Source organism: Diadema antillarum, unplaced genomic scaffold, assembly GCF_040938485.1.
Source record: "Diadema antillarum isolate AM-2024a unplaced genomic scaffold, OU_Dant_1.0 seq00001083_RagTag, whole genome shotgun sequence".
NCBI classification, from domain to species: domain Eukaryota; kingdom Metazoa; phylum Echinodermata; class Echinoidea; order Diadematoida; family Diadematidae; genus Diadema; species Diadema antillarum.
In genome coordinates, this window is record NW_027271903.1 from 716399 (window position 1) to 735480 (window position 19082).

Sequence of the window (19082 nt, forward strand, 5' to 3'; positions counted from 1 at the left end):
CCTAAATCCACACTGGCTCTCAGAGACCACGTCGTCCAGCAGATGGTGTGAGATGCGGTTCAGAACAACACGGGCCATAATCTTTCCTGCGATGCTCAATAGTGATATGCCCCGGTGGTTGTCACATGAAGCTCTGTCCCCTTTGTTCTTGTACAGATGCACAATGTTGGCATCCTTGAAGTCCTGCGGCACCGATCCTTCTTCCCAGAATTGCTGTATCAGCTCGGTCAGCTTGATGGCAATGGCTGCACCTCCCTCTCTGAAGATCTCTGGGGGTATTCCGTCAGGACCAGGTGCTTTCCCCGCATGTAGTTGCTTGATTGCCTTCAGGGTTTCTGCCAACATTGGGGGGTCATCAAGGAAGGCCAGGACTGGGCGCTGTGGCATATCTTGAATGGCCTGCTGGTCGATCTGAGAAGGTCTGTTTAGTAGCTGGCTGAAATTGACATAAAAGGGTGAGCAAGAAATTCATTTTTTTTTTCCTCTAAGATTTCTTTTAACCATAATTAAAAAGGCATCAATAGCGTGAAAGAATGTTCAAAAAGCTCGGAGCCGAAAAAAGATTGTGATTCAGCGTGATTCCTGGTTGTCATTCTGAATGATAAGCAGGATGGAGCAGTGTACTCAGAACATCCGAACGGCAAAGAGTCGCTGCAATGTTGCGCAATGTGATGTAGAATGTACACCTCTGTACCTCACACTTTGTTATATCAAAGCTAGATCAGTCACTGAGTGATGCTTTACATACTATAGTCTATATAAAAATGCCTTGAATTGCCAATAATAAGACTTGACCTGGGCTATTTCCCAACTTTTCCATGTATAAAACACACACACACACAAACACAAACAATTAGGGGATGCTCTAAAGTGCAGATTTTGGACATCCTTCCCCCGCTTGGTCACTTCGACGCCCCCTCGCTGGTCATACCTCCCCCAATCATGAACATAAACCGACATCCTCGACTACCAGTGGCGCACCCCCCCCCTTAATTTCCAAAGCGAAAAAAAAAACATAGCTACAAACGGCAGTTTTTGGACTGTAAAATGTCAAAATTTTCACGCTCGCTCGCTCCGCTCGCTCGTATTTTAACGCTATGCCATTCTCCTGATGTTGCTGCCAGTATTCAATCAATTGCCAGCAGTTGCGCCCGGTGCGCCACCCCTCCTTAATGATTTCCAAAGCGAAAAGGAACAGCTACAAACGGCAGTTTTTAGACTGTAAGATGTCAAAATTTTCAAGCTCGCTCGCTCCGCTCGCTCGCATTTTAATCAATTCAATTCAATTCAAACTTTATTTCATTTTTCGAAAAGAACATAAACATTTCACTTTCTTTGGTAACATATAGAATAAGGTTGCATAATCAAAACAAAGTAAATTGAAAAAAAAAACCAACATAATTGCGGAAATTTGGGGTAACAAAAACGTTGTAAGGAAAATTGATTGACTGAAGTGATACAGACGATATAATTGTTATGCCATTCTCCTGATGTTGCTGCCAGTAATTGCCAGCAGTTGTGCCCGGTGCGCCACCCCCTTTAATTTCGAAAGCGAAAAGGAATAGCTACAAACGGCAGTTTTTAGACTGTAAGATGTCAAAATTTTCAAGCTCGCTCGCTCCGCTCGCTCGCATTTTAATCAATTCAATTCAATTCAAACTTTATTTCATTTTTCGAAAAGAACATAAACATTTCACTTTCTTTGGTAACATAGAATAAGGTTGCATAATCAAAACAAAGTAAATTGAAAAAAACCCAACTTAATTGCGGAACTTTGGGGTAACAAAAACGTTGTAAGGAAAATTGATTGACTGAAGTGATACAGACGATATAATCGTTATGCCATTCTCCTGATGTTGCTGCCAGTAATTGCCAGCAGTTGTGCCCGGTGCGCCACCCCCTTTAATTTCGAAAGCGAAAAGGAATAGCTACAAACGGCAGTTTTTAGACTGTAAGATGTCAAAATTTTCAAGCTCGCTCGCTCCGCTCGCTCGCATTTTAATCAATTCAATTCAATTCAAACTTTATTTTATTTTTCGAAAAGAACATAAACATTTCACTTTCTTTGGTAACATAGAATAAGGTTGCATAATCAAAACAAAGTAAATTGAAAAAACCAACATAATTGCGGAACTTTGGGGTAACAAAAACGTTGCATGGAAAATTGATTGACTGAAGTGATACAGACGATATAATCGTTATGCCATTCTCCTGATATTGCTGCCAGTAATTGCCAGCAGTTGTGCCCGGTGCGCCACCCCCTTTAATTTCGAAAACGAAAAAATATAGCTATAAACGGCAGTTTTTTGACTGTGTCAAAATTTTCAAGCTCACTCGTTCTGCTCGCTCGCATTTGAATCGTTATCCCATTCTCCTGATGTTGTTGCCAGTAATTGCCAGCAGTTGCGCCCGATGCGCCCTGCTTAATTTCCAAAGCGAAAAAAATATAGCTACAGACGGTAATTAATTTTTTTTAATGTAAAATGTCAACATTTTCAAGCTCGCTCGCATAAATCGCTTTGCCATTCTCCTGATGTTACTGCCAGTAATTGCCAACAGTTGCGCCCGGTGCGCCCCCCCCCCCCCCCACTTAAATTTTCAAAGCGAAAAAATGTAGCTAAAAACTGCATTTTTAAAACTGTGAAATGCCAAAATTTTCGAGCTCGCTCGCTTCGCTCGCTCGCATTTAATCATTGTGCCATGCTCCTGATGTTGCTGCCAGTAATTGCCAGCAGTTGCGCCCGGTGCGCCCCCTTCATTTCCAAAGCGAAAAAATATAGCTACAAACCGCAGTTTGGGATTGTAAAATACATTGTATCACAATTTTCAAGCTCGCTCGCTCCGCTCGCTCGCATTTAATTGCTATGCAATTCTCCTTTTTTTTTCTTTTTACAAAAAGTCCCTCCGTGGGAGGGGTATCCCCCTCCTACACCCTCTCCCGCTCGGTTGCTTCGCTCCCTCGCCGAGGATCTCACACCGTCACATATACCTCCGTAATAGTCCTTCATAGTATTTTTATTTTCACTATGCTCTGTAAACGCGACTTTTACACTCTTGTTTTTACAAAAAGTTCCTATCGTGGGAGGGGGTATCCCCCTCCCACACCCTCCGCACTGAAGGAGCGGAATGGATCATCGCCGAGGATCTCACACCGTCACATAATGTACCCCCGTATAGTCCTTCATAGCGAAAGATTCGTGTATACATACAATCACATGTATAATATGTACAATATACTATAGAGTATGTGTAAATGTACATGATGACACAGGAGCCAATAAATCAATTTAAAAAAAATCTCACAGTTTAAATTTACTGTCAAAACGCACCCCCCTTGAAAAAAAGCTGGTGACGCCCCTGATAATGATAATCATTAGGTGAATGGCATAACGATTATATGCGAGTAAGCGAAGAGAGCGAGCTTGAAAATTTTGACATTTTACAGTAAAAAAAAAATACCATTTGGAGCTATATTTTTTCGCTCTGGAAATGAATTGGGAGGGCGCACCGGGCGCGTAACTGCCAGCAATTACTGGCAGCAACATAAGGAGAAAGGCATAACAATCAAATGCGAGCGAGCGGAGCGAGCGAGCTTGAATATTTTGACATTTTACAGTAAAAAAAAAAAAACCCTGCCGTTTGTTGCTATATTTTTTTCGCTTTGGAATTTAAGGGGGCGCATCGGGCGCAACTCCTAGCAATTACTGGCGGCAATATCAGGAGAGCATAACGATTACATGCGAGCGAGCGGAGCGAGCGAGCTTGAAAATTTTACATTTTACAGTCCAAAAGCTGCCGTTCTTAGCCGTATTTTTTCGCTTTGGAAATCAAGGGAGGGGGCGCACCGGGCGGAACTGCTGGCAATTACTGGCAGCAACATCAGGTGAATTGCATAACGATTAAAATCAAATGCGGGCGAGCGAAGAGAGCGAGCTTGAAAATTTTACATTTTACAGTCCAAAAACTGCCGTTCTTAGCCATATTTTTTCGCTTTGGAAATTAAGGGAGGGGGGCGCACCGGGCGGAACTGCTGGCAATTATTGGCAGCAACATCAGGTGAATTGCATAACGATTAAATGTGAGCGAGCTTGAAAATTTTACATTTTGCAGTCCAAAAACTGCTGTTCTTAGCCATATTTTTTTGCTTTGGAAATAAGGGGGGTGGAGCGGATGCCACCGGGCGCAACTGCTGGCAATTACTGGCAGCAACATCAGGTGAATTGCATAACGATTCCATCGAGCGAAGAGTGCGAGCTTGAAAATGTTGACATTTTACAGTAGAAAATACTGGCAGTAACATCAGGGGAATTGCATAAGGATTAAATGCGAGCGAGCTTGAAAATTTTGACATTTAACAGTCCCAAAACTGCCGTTTGAAGCTATATCTTTTTTGCTTTCGAAATTAAGGAGGGTGCACCGGGCGCAACTGCTGGCAATTACTGGCAGCAATATCAGGAGAATTTAAATGCGAGCGAGCGGAGCGAGCGAGCTTGAAAATTGTGACATTTTACAGTCCAAAAACTGCCGTTTGTAGCTATATATATATTTTTTTGCAGTAAGGTTGGGGGGGGGGAGGCGTACTGGCAGCAACTTCAGGAGAATGGCATTACGACTAAATGCCAGCGAGCGGAGCCAGCGAGCTTGAAAATTCTAACATTTTACAGTCCAAAAACTGCCGTTTGTAGCTGTACTTTTTCGCTTTGGAAATTAGAAGGGTGCAGGGGGGGGGGGGGACGCCCGATGCGCCCCTCCCCCTGAATCCACCACTGGTAGTCAAGGGTGTCGGTTTATGTTCATGACTGGGGGAGGTATGACCAGCGAGGTGGCGTCGAAGTGACCAAGCATGGGAAGGATGTCCAAAATCTATCTAAATAGTAAACACTGTATATATACGTAGAATACACTTGTACTATGAGATATGTATAAAATCAGTGCTGCCAGAACCAGGGGTGCGAATTGTTTTTGCCCACGATTTTTTTTTTTTTTTTTTTGTCCCCGATGCAAAATTTCAAAAAATAAATAAATAAATAAATAAAAAATAATTATTATTTATGGTCCGGCGTTGAGGTCGCTCACAGACTGATTTTTTTTTTTTAAGGGTCTGAAGGGGGGTGCGTTCGCACCCAACGCACCCCCCCCCCCCCCCCCCCCCGCGGTGACGCCCATGTGACAAGTTTTATGAAACGGGCCCAGTTATAGGTTCATTACAAAGATCAGTATATATAATCAAGACTAATTGTTTTGAGCATATAGAATTGTTTTTCAATCATTTCCTTTTAGTTTTTAAGTTAATTAAGACTAATATTGGATAGATCAATTATCAATTGTTATTTCAAGTGGAACCATGGTAGCTCAAATTGGCATGCACGTTTTAAAGGTTTCCTCAATTCAAGGGTTGGAATTTATTTTGTTATTAGAAGTTATCGTTGCTCCGGGGATTTGTGTGTTCTGTATTGTTCTGTTTAGGTGCACTAGATAATATAAGTTTCTTTTACCGAGGAACCCATATTGTTAATATAGCTTCTTGACTGATGTTTTGACATTAGTACTTTCAATTTCAATTTCAATTTCTATGTATTATCACAAACAATTCACATGTAACACAGCCCCCTTGTGGGGACGAGTACATTGTTTTGTATAATAAAAAAAAATGAACTAGGTTGATGTTTAGCTGCATGGAATATTGCGTGAGACCTTGAAAAAGCACAGCTTGTTAAACGAGGTTCCCCAAAACAACAACAACAACTGTCAACAACTAAAACAAAAACAGAACAAAACAAGAAATTATTATTACACGCAGATGAGTGAAAGTGTATACAAAGTATTGCAAAATAAATAAAGAGCTCATGAAGTCCTTTTTCAGAATTCACACTCCACTTATTCTTCGGAAGCAAGATGGAATTTTACTTCGTCGGGAAAGTGTCTATTACTACTACAACTGTACGTCACATCTGTGCATGTGAAATTGTACGGATAGGTATAACAGTCCACACACTCACACACATTTCACAGTGCGATAATCTTCAAAACTTGAAGCTGCACTCTTCCTGGAAGAAGAAGAAGAAGAAGATGCAGGAGAGAATGTTTTTTTAACTGGTCGGAGTGCGACTGCGCTGAAGGGCAATATTGCTAGTGCGCACTCTAGTTCTTGATATGTAACTCTATGAGTAGGGCCTACTTCCAAGGACGCACACACCACATCGGATGTGTGTGTATGTGCGCCCGTATGACTTTTGATACACTCACACTTCATTCCCATCAGCATACAGGACCGGTGAAGGTACCCCGTGCACTCTAGCTAAGCGCTAGCAGCAACAACAGCATAGCTAGCTAGAGCAGGAGAATCAGTCGAGCCGATACCCTTGCGACGTGCGACCTCCACAGCGAAGCCGGGCTGCAGGAAAACGGAGATTCGTCTTCGATTAGGCAAGTGGAGAAAAGAGCTGGAAAATCGCAGAAGTAAGTACTGTACAGATAAGAAAAACGTTCATAGATAAGAAGATTTGAGGGAGGTAAATAATGCACTAATGCGATGTAGCAGTCATATTCGTGCAAGCATACACATGGCTACAGTGCGGTGTCCTGTCCAGAACAGAGATGTAATGACCAATGTAGCTTTGGATGCTCGCCCGTTTAAATACATACCAATATTACCATGTTTATATTTCTAGTCGGACATTACCAAACTGGTTACGTAATCTTGGTGTGAGCATACCTTTGAAGGCAAAAGCTTCATTTTCATGTGTAAAGGAAATTCGTTTATATTTGCTGCAGTCCTCAGAAAGTGTGTGTATGTGTGTGTATACAATGTAAGTTTTTCTTTCAGTGGATTACAGCCTTACAGGTGTATTTATAGGAATATTTAATAATAGAATCTACTACACACAGATACAGACCAATCTTTTGGTCAATAAGCAAAACAGCCCTTGTAACTATTGTAACAAATGTACTTCTGTGTTTATTGTATTTCTCATGATGATCGATAACATCTTGTGCAGCTGGTTAAATTCCATGAAGGAAAGGCTGTGGCGTACAGTAAAAGCTTGGTTAAATAAAGTGTTGATTGATGACTAAACGAGAGTGTGGCAGAAAGACGAAAGAATGTTGTTTTGAATGCAGCATTCGTACGTGTATTACATGTACAAGTGTACATGTAACTTTTCTGTACGTATAACTGTTAAAGTGGGAGTAGTGTCCACTTCACAGCGTAAAATACTTACTGACTACGCCAGGCTGACGATGGACTGGATTCAGGTAGATTTATACAGGTGTATGCCTTGTAGTTGTTTCCTTCCTAATCCGTGAGTCCATTCAGCGTCGAGTCAAGGTCGTGGGGGTCAATTGTCACCTGATATAGAGTTGGATGTGTCAGTCAGGTGACCCCCTAGTCATGTTAAAGTCACAGTCCGGGTCTGGTTAAGGTCATGAGGTACAGTAGATAGGAGGGGAAGTTAAAACCAACCATCCCCCAAAACCAAATCCCACTACACTGTGCATTCATGTGCGTGAAAGATGCTAATGTAAGATGGAGATTCTGGGTTCGATACTATGTACAGGTAGCAATCAATACATTGGGACCTGAAAGATTTATTTCAGAAGATATTAATAAAAGAACAGATGAAAGTGTAGATTCATTCAACAACACATGAGGGGGGGGGGGAGGGCATAGACACTGTAGGTCTATGTGATTTCAGATAGGGGTACAATGTACCTGAGCCTGTCCTTCTGTCTTAAAATCCAAATAACAATGGACAGGATTGATTTTGAACAACTAAAGAGCTAAATGACAGGGTAGGGGGTTTGTACATGTATAGTTAGTCACTGTAACCAAAGAGACAAAAGAAAAGAGAGGGCAAAAAAAGAAAAAAAAAAGAAAAAGGCAGACCTTCCAACAGGACCTCCGATATGTCGAAGATTATTGAAGCTTCATTCTCACATGTAAAAGAAATTAAATTATACCCATATTTGTTGCAGCCTTCAGTATAGTGTGTGTGTGTGTCTTGGGGGTTGAAGCAGTGTATCTTATTCCGGTATTATATTTGCACTGGCAGGCTTATTTGCAAAATAATTTGTGGAGCCACATGAAAAAGCAGTTTTGCCTCGGAGCAAGTTGTACAATGAGCTCCTCTGAACTATGAACTACTGTATGTGTTTGAATGTTTAAGAAGGGTAAGATAACCATCCGGGTTCTATTGTTGCTGCTTTGAGAAATATTATTGCCAGTTAGTATAAAATGTGCCAATGGCTACAAGTGTAAATTTTAATATTTTTTTGTGATCATTTTTTTTTGGCACTGAGTATCTCATAAACATTAGATTCTTGAATTTGCAGTGCATAACTGCTTACTTGTACATTATGTATGTTTCATCCTAGTGTAAGACGGAAAGATGGTACCCTAAACATTGGTTCATTGAGAAATCCAGTCCACCCGAAATCCTGTTTACAATTCCCACAGTTGCAAAGTTCCTACATCCTTTCATTAGCAATGTCATAGAACTTCTCAGTAAACTCCTGTTTACAATTCCCACAGTTTAAAAGTAACTATATTCTTTCATTAGCAATGTCAGTGAACTTCCCAGCAAACTGGTCATGTAATAGCCCACCAGCACAATATACCATTTCCTCTAGTAAACCCCCATTAAACTGATACTTAATTCTTTCCTTTGTTCTCCCGGTCAAGCCCAAGTCAATCCAGACTCCTGTATTTACAATTCCCACCGTCAGTCCTTTGTCTAGTTTTATTACAGGTAACCAAAGTAATTCTTACATTAAAGACCCCTTACTTACTAACCCTGATATATCTGACCCTCACATGTTGAGAGGGATCATTCTGGACGCCCCTGTCTTGGGCAGAAGTCCTCAACTCTGATTCTCCCTGGCCATCAGATAGATGGCTATGTTGTAACCTTATCGGGAGTGCTCTTATATATATTCGCTGTCATTCTACGCTGGATATACAGATTGTGTATATCTACTACCAATAAATATACACACGTTATGAACTGAATATCGAACTGTGTACTTCGTATTTCTTCGCGTCTGAATGTACAGTAAGAGTTGTGATTGTACCACGCTACATCACCCGACAAGGGACTCACAATTCACGCTCTTTCACGCTCTTACACTAGTTAAAGAAAAGACAGAATTCAATTTGACATTTCCTAGAGTGAAAATTGATGTCCTGCTTGGAATCCATTCAAATGTACAGCCTGCACAGAAAGTAACGCATGCGCTCAAATGAATACTGAGTACCACAATGTAGAGCAAACAATGTGCGCACACACACGTACTTGTACCATGGAGGCACCACTGATGAAACACACAATTTAACCATTGGATTTGAAACAGTAGATAAAGCAGCATCCCTAAGATGTACCCATTTACAGTGGAAATGCCCACAGTGTAGGTGGTGAAGATACCTGGTTCCTTTGTGACAGGGGTGCTGGTTTTTAAAGCCCTAGAGCATAGTAAATGTAAGTATACACACCATGTAGTCATTGTACTATATGTCTTTGGTTAACAATCCTTTTTAAGGCCCCCTCACACCTGAGCGAATTGCCTGAATTATGACTTGCGATGGCTGGCGAAAGGCATTTTTGGAAAAATCGTTTTCAATGGTAATTGATAGTTAAGTCATATTCACCCTTCGTGTTTGGGTTCGTACACCTTCTGAACTAACAGTTGCGATTATTCAAATTCGCACGGGATTTTTGAACATGTTTAAAATTTCCCGACGAATTGAAAGATCGTCTGTCATTCGCATCTCATATTTAGTCTGCGGTAATCGTTCGTTTGTCGTTCGTGTGCTATTGTCACGCATAGTCCCTCATCGCGCTTTTTCCAAGGTGGACCGATCTCGAAAGAACTCTAAACGAAGCAACACGATGACTAAATATGACTTGCGCATAGAAACGAAGATACTATGACAAACGTATTTTCGCTTGCCATCTTCTATGCGAAGGGAAACTAAGATTGACTTTAACTAAATTTGAAAGGCGATGCATACATGAAGGCAAGTCTAAGAGATACTATGACAAACTATGGATTGCGAAGTGATATGAATACGAGCGAATGACCTGATGAAAAAAAAATGGCGAATGCTGAGCTGCTCTATGTGACCAGCCACTCACCACGCAACTCATATATTTTTATAAACATTCCACCTGAAAGTTTCAAAGTATCTTCAGAAAAATGGAAGATGCAGCCCGCCTCAGAGTCCAGTATTTACTGGCAATGGCTCAAAATGATATTATACATCAGCAGCTGAACCTACACCAGTTCATCAGAGGCCGCTTCAGATGGAGACGAGGCTTCAGAAGACGTCGTATCTGGTGAAAGACGTGGCTGAACCCTGCCAGAAGAAGGGCTTTTGGAATCTACGACCAGCTGCTGGTTGAGCTCCGAAGAGAAGACCCTTCGACTTTCAAGAAATTTCTCTACATGCCCCCTGAACTCTACGATGAAATCCTGGAGAGGGTCAGAGGAAGAATCAGGAGGAGGTACACCTGGTACAGGGAGCCGCTGGAAGAAGGTCTCTAGTTGGCAGCTACTCTCCGTCATCTTGTGTCTGGCACCAAGTACTCCGACATGCAGTATGGGTGGGGGGTGCCTGAAAACGCCCGATATGTAGTGGCCAGGGAAGATAGTGTGTCAGGCCATATGTGACGAGTATGCAGATGAAGTCATGACAGCCTCTTCAACCCCTGATGGATGGAAACAACTTGCTGGAGGTGGATTCTACAAGCGGTGGAATTTTCCCCACTGTGTGGCAGCTATTGATGGCAAGCATGTGGCCATCAGAAAGCCTCCTCTGTCCGGCTCGCTATGCTGCAACTACAAGGGCTTTTTAGTATAATCCTGTTGGCTATAGTGGACAGTGACTACAAATTTATCTGGTTCGAAGTTGGTGGTAGGTATGATACAATAGGGGAAAGGGGGTAGGTCGAGTCAATTTAGGGGTACGTCAGATTTGTTATCACCTCACCTCCATTGTTACTGTGAACAATATCTATTTTTGTTGCTAAAATGATAGCAATTGGGGCAATTCGTTTAAATTTTTGCTTGATACCCTTTTTCTTCTTCAAAAACGTGCTTTAAGAATAATTAATAATATTGGATATTTATTTCACACAAATGATCTTTTGTGTAGAAGCAAAAATCTGAAACTGATTGAAATTGAATGATTTTATAATTATCATTATTATTATTATTATTATTATTATTATTATTATTATTATTATTTTATTTGGCAGAAAACATGCAATACATAATCAATTACAAAGCTCAAAACAATAAATCAATAGGGCCTACAATAACACAAAAATACCGTAACACTGAATGCACCTGACAGGGCTGCCAAGCGTTGGGCAAGTTAACTAAATAACTGTAGTCCGCGGACTGCCCTAATCTATATCCCTTCCAGATGCATCCAGCGTTACAGATTTATGTGCCACTGATTATCATAAAATATTCATAACTGTACTTTTTAAAATCTCTTGCAAAAAATACAAACTATATGTAAAAAATTTGTTTCATTATAATGTTGGTATTTTTATGTATAAATTTTCAATTGATGAGCTTCCTGACATTTTTGCACTTTTGTTCATAAGAAATAACTCTTTTCATATCTACCCAACTCGTCATCGTGATGACTATCACCTTCCACGTACTCGCACAATTTTTGCGAAAAAAAAAACATTAATGTTTACAGTGCCAAAAATACTGGAATCTTCCGGCTGATTTTACTGTTTATCTTTGACGTCCTTTAAATGTAAATGTTGCGTAGATGATTTATCTGGGCGCACTGAAATCTGAACTGACCTGGTCGCTTTTATACTCCCCGAGGAGCGCACACACACGTACGAGAACGCCTGATCTATATTCTTTTGTCTTCGTTTCCAATCGCACGCCATATCAAACCATTGCTCATTGTTCGTTCGTGTTATCGAGTCATATCAACCCTTCGCTCGCCTTCGGCCGCAATTTATTCAAAGAAGTGAACCAAAAAATCGCTATCCTTTGCATGTCATATTTATCCTTCGCTTACCGTTCGTTAATCATATTTGACTTTAGTTTATAATCGGATGATTTGAAGGCAATTTTATTTGAAATCGTTGAATTCGCGCGCATTTCGTGCGTTTTTCCCATTCGTCCCCCTTCGTCCCCCTGCATTCGCTCAGGTGTGAGGGGCTTTTAGCTCTATTCAGCCGTGAACATACCAGTGTATATCGATGGATATCATGTAAACCTGTGCCTCGCAAAGCTCCCATAAATCAAAATTCCCGTTATATATATGCTATCAGAGAGGAGAACTGGACTATTGTGAATGCTTTAGCAGTCAAGAACTGAAACTTAATGCATCCATGAGCAATGCATAATGCATGACCAGCGACGTACAGTGTAGTAATCTTTCAATATATGGTGTATTCTTGCAGAGAAACCCACGTCTTTGTGTGCCATACAAAGCCAAGCATATGCCTGATAGCTACCTCAGAGGCTGTGTTACCGGTAATGGGAGCTACAGTCAAACTAAGGGAAACTCATTATTCATTTGCTTTGGGCACTTGTAATCATAAACACTGACTTTACAAGATGCAGGAGTATTGAAATGAAATACATTTAATACCTTTACTTCATGGACATTCACTGTTGAAAAATAGTTAAAAGATGCAGAGACCCCAATCATATGGAACAACAGGAAACTGTACATGTACTTCAGTATTAAAGCTCTCTCCACACCCCCCTCCCCCCCCCCCCCCCAAACAGGTGCGACAGTACCAGTAACAACAAAAAGCCAGATGAAAGGGCACTGTGAAGTCATGTGTGCATGGGAGATCAACTCCTGCATCTGATTCTCACTGGTATCCCACTGGGTACATGAACCCCCTTATACTGCTTGTGAAAATTCTCAATCAACATCCTATATAATGCATTGTACTTTGCTAAGGTTGGTAAAGCCTGAGTATGCAGTGGATGACTGCAGCAGAAAGAATATGGTAGTAGGGTATTGTTATCACATGAGAGTGCAATGGAAGGAAATGCACACATGATGTGGGTCTTATGACCTGTAGGACTAGGAGAGGGTTTTTCTTGGGTGGGGGAGGGGGGGGGGATGGGAGGGGAGGGGAGGGAAGGGCTGCGTAATGGCCACAAAGTGACTGCTTCTTGTGTGTGTGTGTGTGTGTGTGTGTGTGTGTGTGTGTGTGCAGGGGTCGCACTTAACTTTTTTTTTAACTAGCCAGGCGGACTACTTAGAATCAATTTTGACACTGAAGCAATATTTTTGCTAGCCAGACGGACTAGTTACTTCAGAATTTTATGATTTTTAGCTAGTCCGACATGATTTTGGGTGGCCAATGGCCAGCGGACCATCGCCAATTTCGAACCCTGGTGTGTGTGTGTGTATATTTTTGTGTGTTTATAATGCTGTTCCTGCAAGGACACAGAACATACCAAATAAACTGGAAAGCATTAAACATATTACAACCATACTTGTTTTGAAATAATCATATAAAAGAACTCGTTGATTTAGATTGCTGTAGACCCTGTGGTCCAGATTTCCTTTTTGTTTTTTATTTTGATTCCCCCCTTTTATTCTCTCTCTCTTTTTTCCCCACAGCACACTAACACTGGTGATGGGTTAAATTCATTTGCATTTTAAAGGGATTTGGCAGGAATACTCATTGCATTTTGTTACAGTAACGCTGTTCTACAGAATGACACTGCATGTCTTTAAAGAAAAAAACAAAAACAACTTATCCATTTTCTGTCTTTGAAAAGAAATGCGTTCTGTAAAACTAATCTTGCAGAGTCATGGTGACTTTAACCTGGATATAGATAGTCTCGCCTTCAGGACCTTTTAACATCTTGCTTCTAAGCAAATATTTGCTCTTCTCAAAAAGTAGCCTAGGGTATTGAAACAGAATGAAGTTGGAAAATTATAATGAATAATCTTCTTGGTTCTCATAACACTACAATGAAGATAGGCAATCAAACACATTGTATGCTGAACTATGACCACTGAATTGGAGTATCACAGCTGTAACAATGTACTGTAGTGTAAAATCAGACATTTTTACTTGTATGAATCTTGTGCAAATTTATCGAGGAGTCAGAATTTGTCAAAGTAAAATGCGCTTTTAAAAGATTCTTGTCTACACAACATATTGAATGCCTGCACATGGCAGTTCAAGAAAGTTTGGCTGTAATTCATGACGCTTTGTGCTTTGATTACAATGTTTGTGGTTTTACAGTAAGATGTGCACTTTGTGTAGCTTCACCCATTCAGCTACCGGAGCATGTGCAGAGACCATTAATGTCCATCAAAACCAATACAATTGCAATGTACACCTTACTTCCATCAAAGCACATTTGTGAAGAATAGAGTAATAAGACAAAGCTGAACCCTATTCACTCAAAGCTAATCTTATCATGTCCAAGACAGGTTTGACTATTACTAAAACTGAATGTTGCCAGTAACATTTTGTGTGTTTGTGACTCTTTGCCCAATTATCATCTAGACATCAAGTCACTATGACGACGTCGGCCAGCAAAAATGGATTCCAGTTTGCCATTGACCGCGGGGGCACCTTCACGGACATCTACTGCCGATGTCCAGGCGGGAAGGAGGTGGTCATGAAGCTTCTGTCCGTTGACCCTTCAAATTACTCCGATGCACCGATGGAAGGGATCCGACGCATCCTCGAACAGGTAATGCAGGAATCCTACATTTTCATTGGGTCATTTCATGGGCCTGAAATTCACCCCTTACTTGTTACAGACAGGAGATCTCTGATGTATGTACCTGTAGGAATCATTTCACCCATTCATTTAGGATTAAACTTATTTGAAAGAATATGACACATGGAAGTACTAACAAATAAATAAAGAAGATTATCTATCCATTTGTCGCAAGGAGATTGGAGTACTGTAACATAATTGTTATGGGTTTAAACACAAGCAAAATTATCACAGTGTTTTGCTTTTAAAATGAATGCCACGAGTCCACTGACATCCACAGGCAATAGTAAACAACTAACAAATATATTGCCTCCAGTAACACCAGCATGTTGTATATTGTGGGGAAAGTGGGAAATCACTCACTTTGTTTCATGAAACAGTGCTATTGCTTCTTGAGTCTGATTTCAACCACTCACAAATTTGTCTTTCAAGTCCAAATTTAGGAAATATGTATAAAGACACTATCAAATATGGCATACTAACTATGCATTTAAAGGCAATTCTTTACTACAAAATTGACTTTAATCAAAAGAGTAATTCAAGTATTAGAACATGACAAATTTCAATTTGTGTGGACAAATTATATATATCGAGGGATATTTCAGAGTTCGTGATTTTTTCATATTCAATAAACACACACAAAAAAATTGTTCACAGTTATTCATCAATTACTAGATGAGGCAGTGATGTCATTTGCTTTTGACTCTCCTACAGTGAAAAATATTCAGATATCTTTCTGTATGAATAATCGGTAACAAATTGAGTTGCACAAATATGATTGAAATGGTGTTGCTTTGTGGGATTATAAGAAATTCTTAAATTCTGTACCCACCTCTTAAAAAACACATTGATCTGATTTTAGTGAAGTTTCGCTGTTTCTGATTTTAGTGAAGTTTCACTGTTGTTGTTGTTTGTTTTTTTACTTCACTTAATGTATGAAAAAGCCCAACTTGAACATGGGTTTACTGTAGTTGTAGTTACCGAAACTCATCGTCAAAATGGAGTATTTTTGACATCAGTTCTTTGAGGGGCCTTTTTTTCTTTCACTCTCAGGTCGACCCTTTATGTGTCAGTTTACGTACAAATGTAGCCACAATTTACCTAGATATTTCATCTTTATTCTGTAGTCCCAACCCCCACCCCCAGCTCACTTTTTTACTTTAATCTCACACAAACCTGTGGTCAAAGGAAGTATTCTTTGCTTCAGTGCTGCTGTTTTGTTTGTTTTTTACACTATCAGGTCAACCCTCTATGTTTTATTTGCCTTAGCCATGACTAGCCAGGATATTTTCCTTCTTTTCAGTGGCTTTCCCCACCCTATCACCTTGACCACTACCCATTCAGGTCTAACAATGTAGTAATCCACACAGAGGATCATTATGAGACATACTGGTACACAGCTGGCAGTGAACTTAGTAGCGGGATTACATAAACCTGTATTCATGAAGACTGAGAACACTTGAAGCAGATGGGTGAATAGCACAAGCCAGCACATGCAAGCCAGCACACTCGCAAATTTGTGAAGAGAGCACTGAAACAGTATATTAAAAGGGCGCAATAAGCCAGTGCACAGTTAGCACTTGTCTGTCATGGTCTCTGAACCACAGACTTTTCAAAACATGGATTTATCTTTTGAATAGAACTTAGAAGAACGATGGTTAAAGCAGCCTAACGGAAAGTAGCATTGTATGTGTAAATGCTGCATGAATGATTTCTTATTAATTTGGCTGAAAAGAATACACATTCATCTACATATGATACAAAATGCACCAACTTCATGAGTATTCATTAACTAGTCACGAGGGCTAAGTGGGACAAATGGTCTCACCTACGAGTTGTAGTTTGAAAGACAGCATTTATCATTATCAAGAGATTGACTATGATGCAGTGTGATACCAGTATTATTATGATTATTGTTATTACAACAAGTACATGTAGTTGTAGCAGCTAGCAGCAGAAGTAGTAGTAGTAGTTGAAGTACTGTAAAAAGAGGAATGTTCGCATGCATTTCAATTTTGTGAATTCTGCGAGCGCCAAGATTCGCGAAATTAAAATGCACACAAAAGTTCTTGTCTACACTATATGCATTGAACGCCAGTGGCAATTTGCGAAAATTTCATGCCACGAAAAAGGCCGTTGGCTCCAAATGGTGAAATTTTCATGCCGCAAATATATCATGTTTTACAGTAGTTGTAGCAGCCAACAGCAACAGTACTACTGTAGTTGTACAATAGTAGTAGTAAAAGTAGTAGTAGTAGTAATAGTAGTAGTATTAATTTTTGTTGTAATAGTTAATAGTAGTAACAATAATATTGTTATTTTCTTCTAGCTTTGTCGTTTAGCTATCAGTGTAAAAATAAAAAAAAAAAACGAACTATATTCTCTTTCTTCCTTCAGGAAACTGGCACACCAATGCCACAGAGTCAGCCGGTAGACACATCCCAGATTGAGTGGATCCGCATGGGGACCACTGTAGCCACCAATGCCCTGCTGGAGCGGAAGGGTCAGAGAATGGCCCTGGTCATCACAAAGGGCTTCAGAGATCTCCTCTACATCGGCAACCAGGCACGCCCCAAGATATTTGACCTGGTGAGTGTGGCTTGCCCCACATCATACCAATATGTGTAGCGCCATGCATCACTGTCTTGTTGCTCACATTATGCTGTGGTACCTAATACTGGGTGCCAAAGTCTTGCCAACATATTTACACATAAGACCAGTTTATTGATGTATGCAAATAATACAGTGTGCCCTCTGAAGATCTTGTATAATGAGTTTATTCTGTGAGTTCATTCCCATGGGTGTATTTCAATCCTTAGAATCTCATGTACATTTGTACATTTGTTGATTATTCCATGTTAAGCAAGCCCTGGCTGGTTGTTAACTGATTAATTGTCAAAATGTTGTGATTGCAGTGCTTTAAGAATGTTTCTCCTGGGCTGTGATTTGTGGTCCACTATAAATCAAATTCTTTATGGGATGATCATTAAAATGCATACATGTACCCAGGCAATGGCATCTCTCGTTCCTATCTAACACTAATCAAGTCAGGCAGAACAAATTGGAGGCCAGATTTCACATTTTATTTGTTTATTTTTTCAAATTGTGGAAACACTAGGATGGTAGAATTGTGCAAATGAATACCATGCCCTTCATTGGATCCTGCGGGATCCCAGCCAGAAGCCCCAAATTACTGTAAGACACAATATTTTCGCAGCATGAAATTTTTGTGAATTGGAGCCGCTGGCCTTTTTTGCCACATGAAATATTCCCAAGTTGCCTCTAACATTTAACGCATATAGTGTAGACAAGAACTTTCACCTGCATTTTAATTTCGCAAATTTTGGCTCTCGCAAAATTCTCAAATTTAAAATACACGTGAACATTCCTCGTTTTACAGTATACAGTATCATCATTTCACCAGAAATTATCTTCCAGGAATAATTTTGAGGTACACTAATGACAGTACTTTCAAATAAATTAAATGTAAGATCCCGGGGTGTCCCCATCTTGGCCGAGACCACACTGAGGGCCAGTTTTCACAGTTTGTTTGTTTGTTTGTTTGTTTGTTTGTTTGTTTGTTTGTTTGTTTGTTTGTTTGTTTGTTTAATGCTTATCAAATTTTCTACAGCCAAGGCAAGTATCATTGCCATTTTGACAGAATGCATGTGGACACAATGCCCCCTGGAGGTCCCCAAACCTCCCACCCCCCCTCCAGTTTACTATTTATTTCTTTGGTAATAATCTGCAATGATGCATGGAAGGTAAACTTGTGGTACTCAGTTGAGTGCCAGACCCACTGATCTGGATATGAAACTGTAAATGAATCAGTCCCTTGATGCACTCATTTTTTATTTCTGGGATACAATGCTAGAAATATTTTATGACCTTTTGCATTCATATACAACTGTAGGTTGCCATTTTTATTTGCCCTGAATGGCTGACTGTCCATGCATTGAGCGTTTACTGTATTACCAGTAGTTCCATTCGTTACTTTAGCAGTATTTGCAAGGTAGTTCTGATCACACTGTAACATGTCTGGGGCCATCAGATAGGCTTATCTGACACATTTCAGCTACATTTAGAGGAATTTTCATTTCCGACAGGAAGTTCCTCTTGCCATGTTGTCCCAGCACATGATTTCACAATTGCAAAATATACAAAGAACACAGTTTCTACTTTTCCATGCAGCTATCTTCTTCATGCAACTATATCTGGTGCTTCCATGTCAGTTACATCTGCTCTTTAGATAGGCAACTTCATTGTTATCAGTTCAATGGCACAATCACTGTGATATGAGTCATATGGCCTATGTATTTTCATTCTGCACAGTGGCAGCTATG

The 19082-nt window shown here is 40.3% G+C and overlaps 1 protein-coding gene across 1 annotated transcript in view; it reads left to right on the forward strand.

The window, feature by feature from the left end:
- The first annotated feature begins 5675 nt into the window (after nt 1–5675).
- The window catches only part of LOC139743448 (5-oxoprolinase-like), a 48619-nt gene continuing 35212 nt past the window's right edge, over nt 5676–19082 (forward strand). The window contains exons 1-4 of the mRNA XM_071653930.1: nt 5676–5687; nt 6335–6459; nt 14520–14709; nt 17137–17328. Coding sequence (XP_071510031.1) covers nt 5676–5687; nt 6335–6459; nt 14520–14709; nt 17137–17328 — 519 coding nt within the window. The remainder of the gene's footprint in view (nt 5688–6334; nt 6460–14519; nt 14710–17136; nt 17329–19082) is intronic.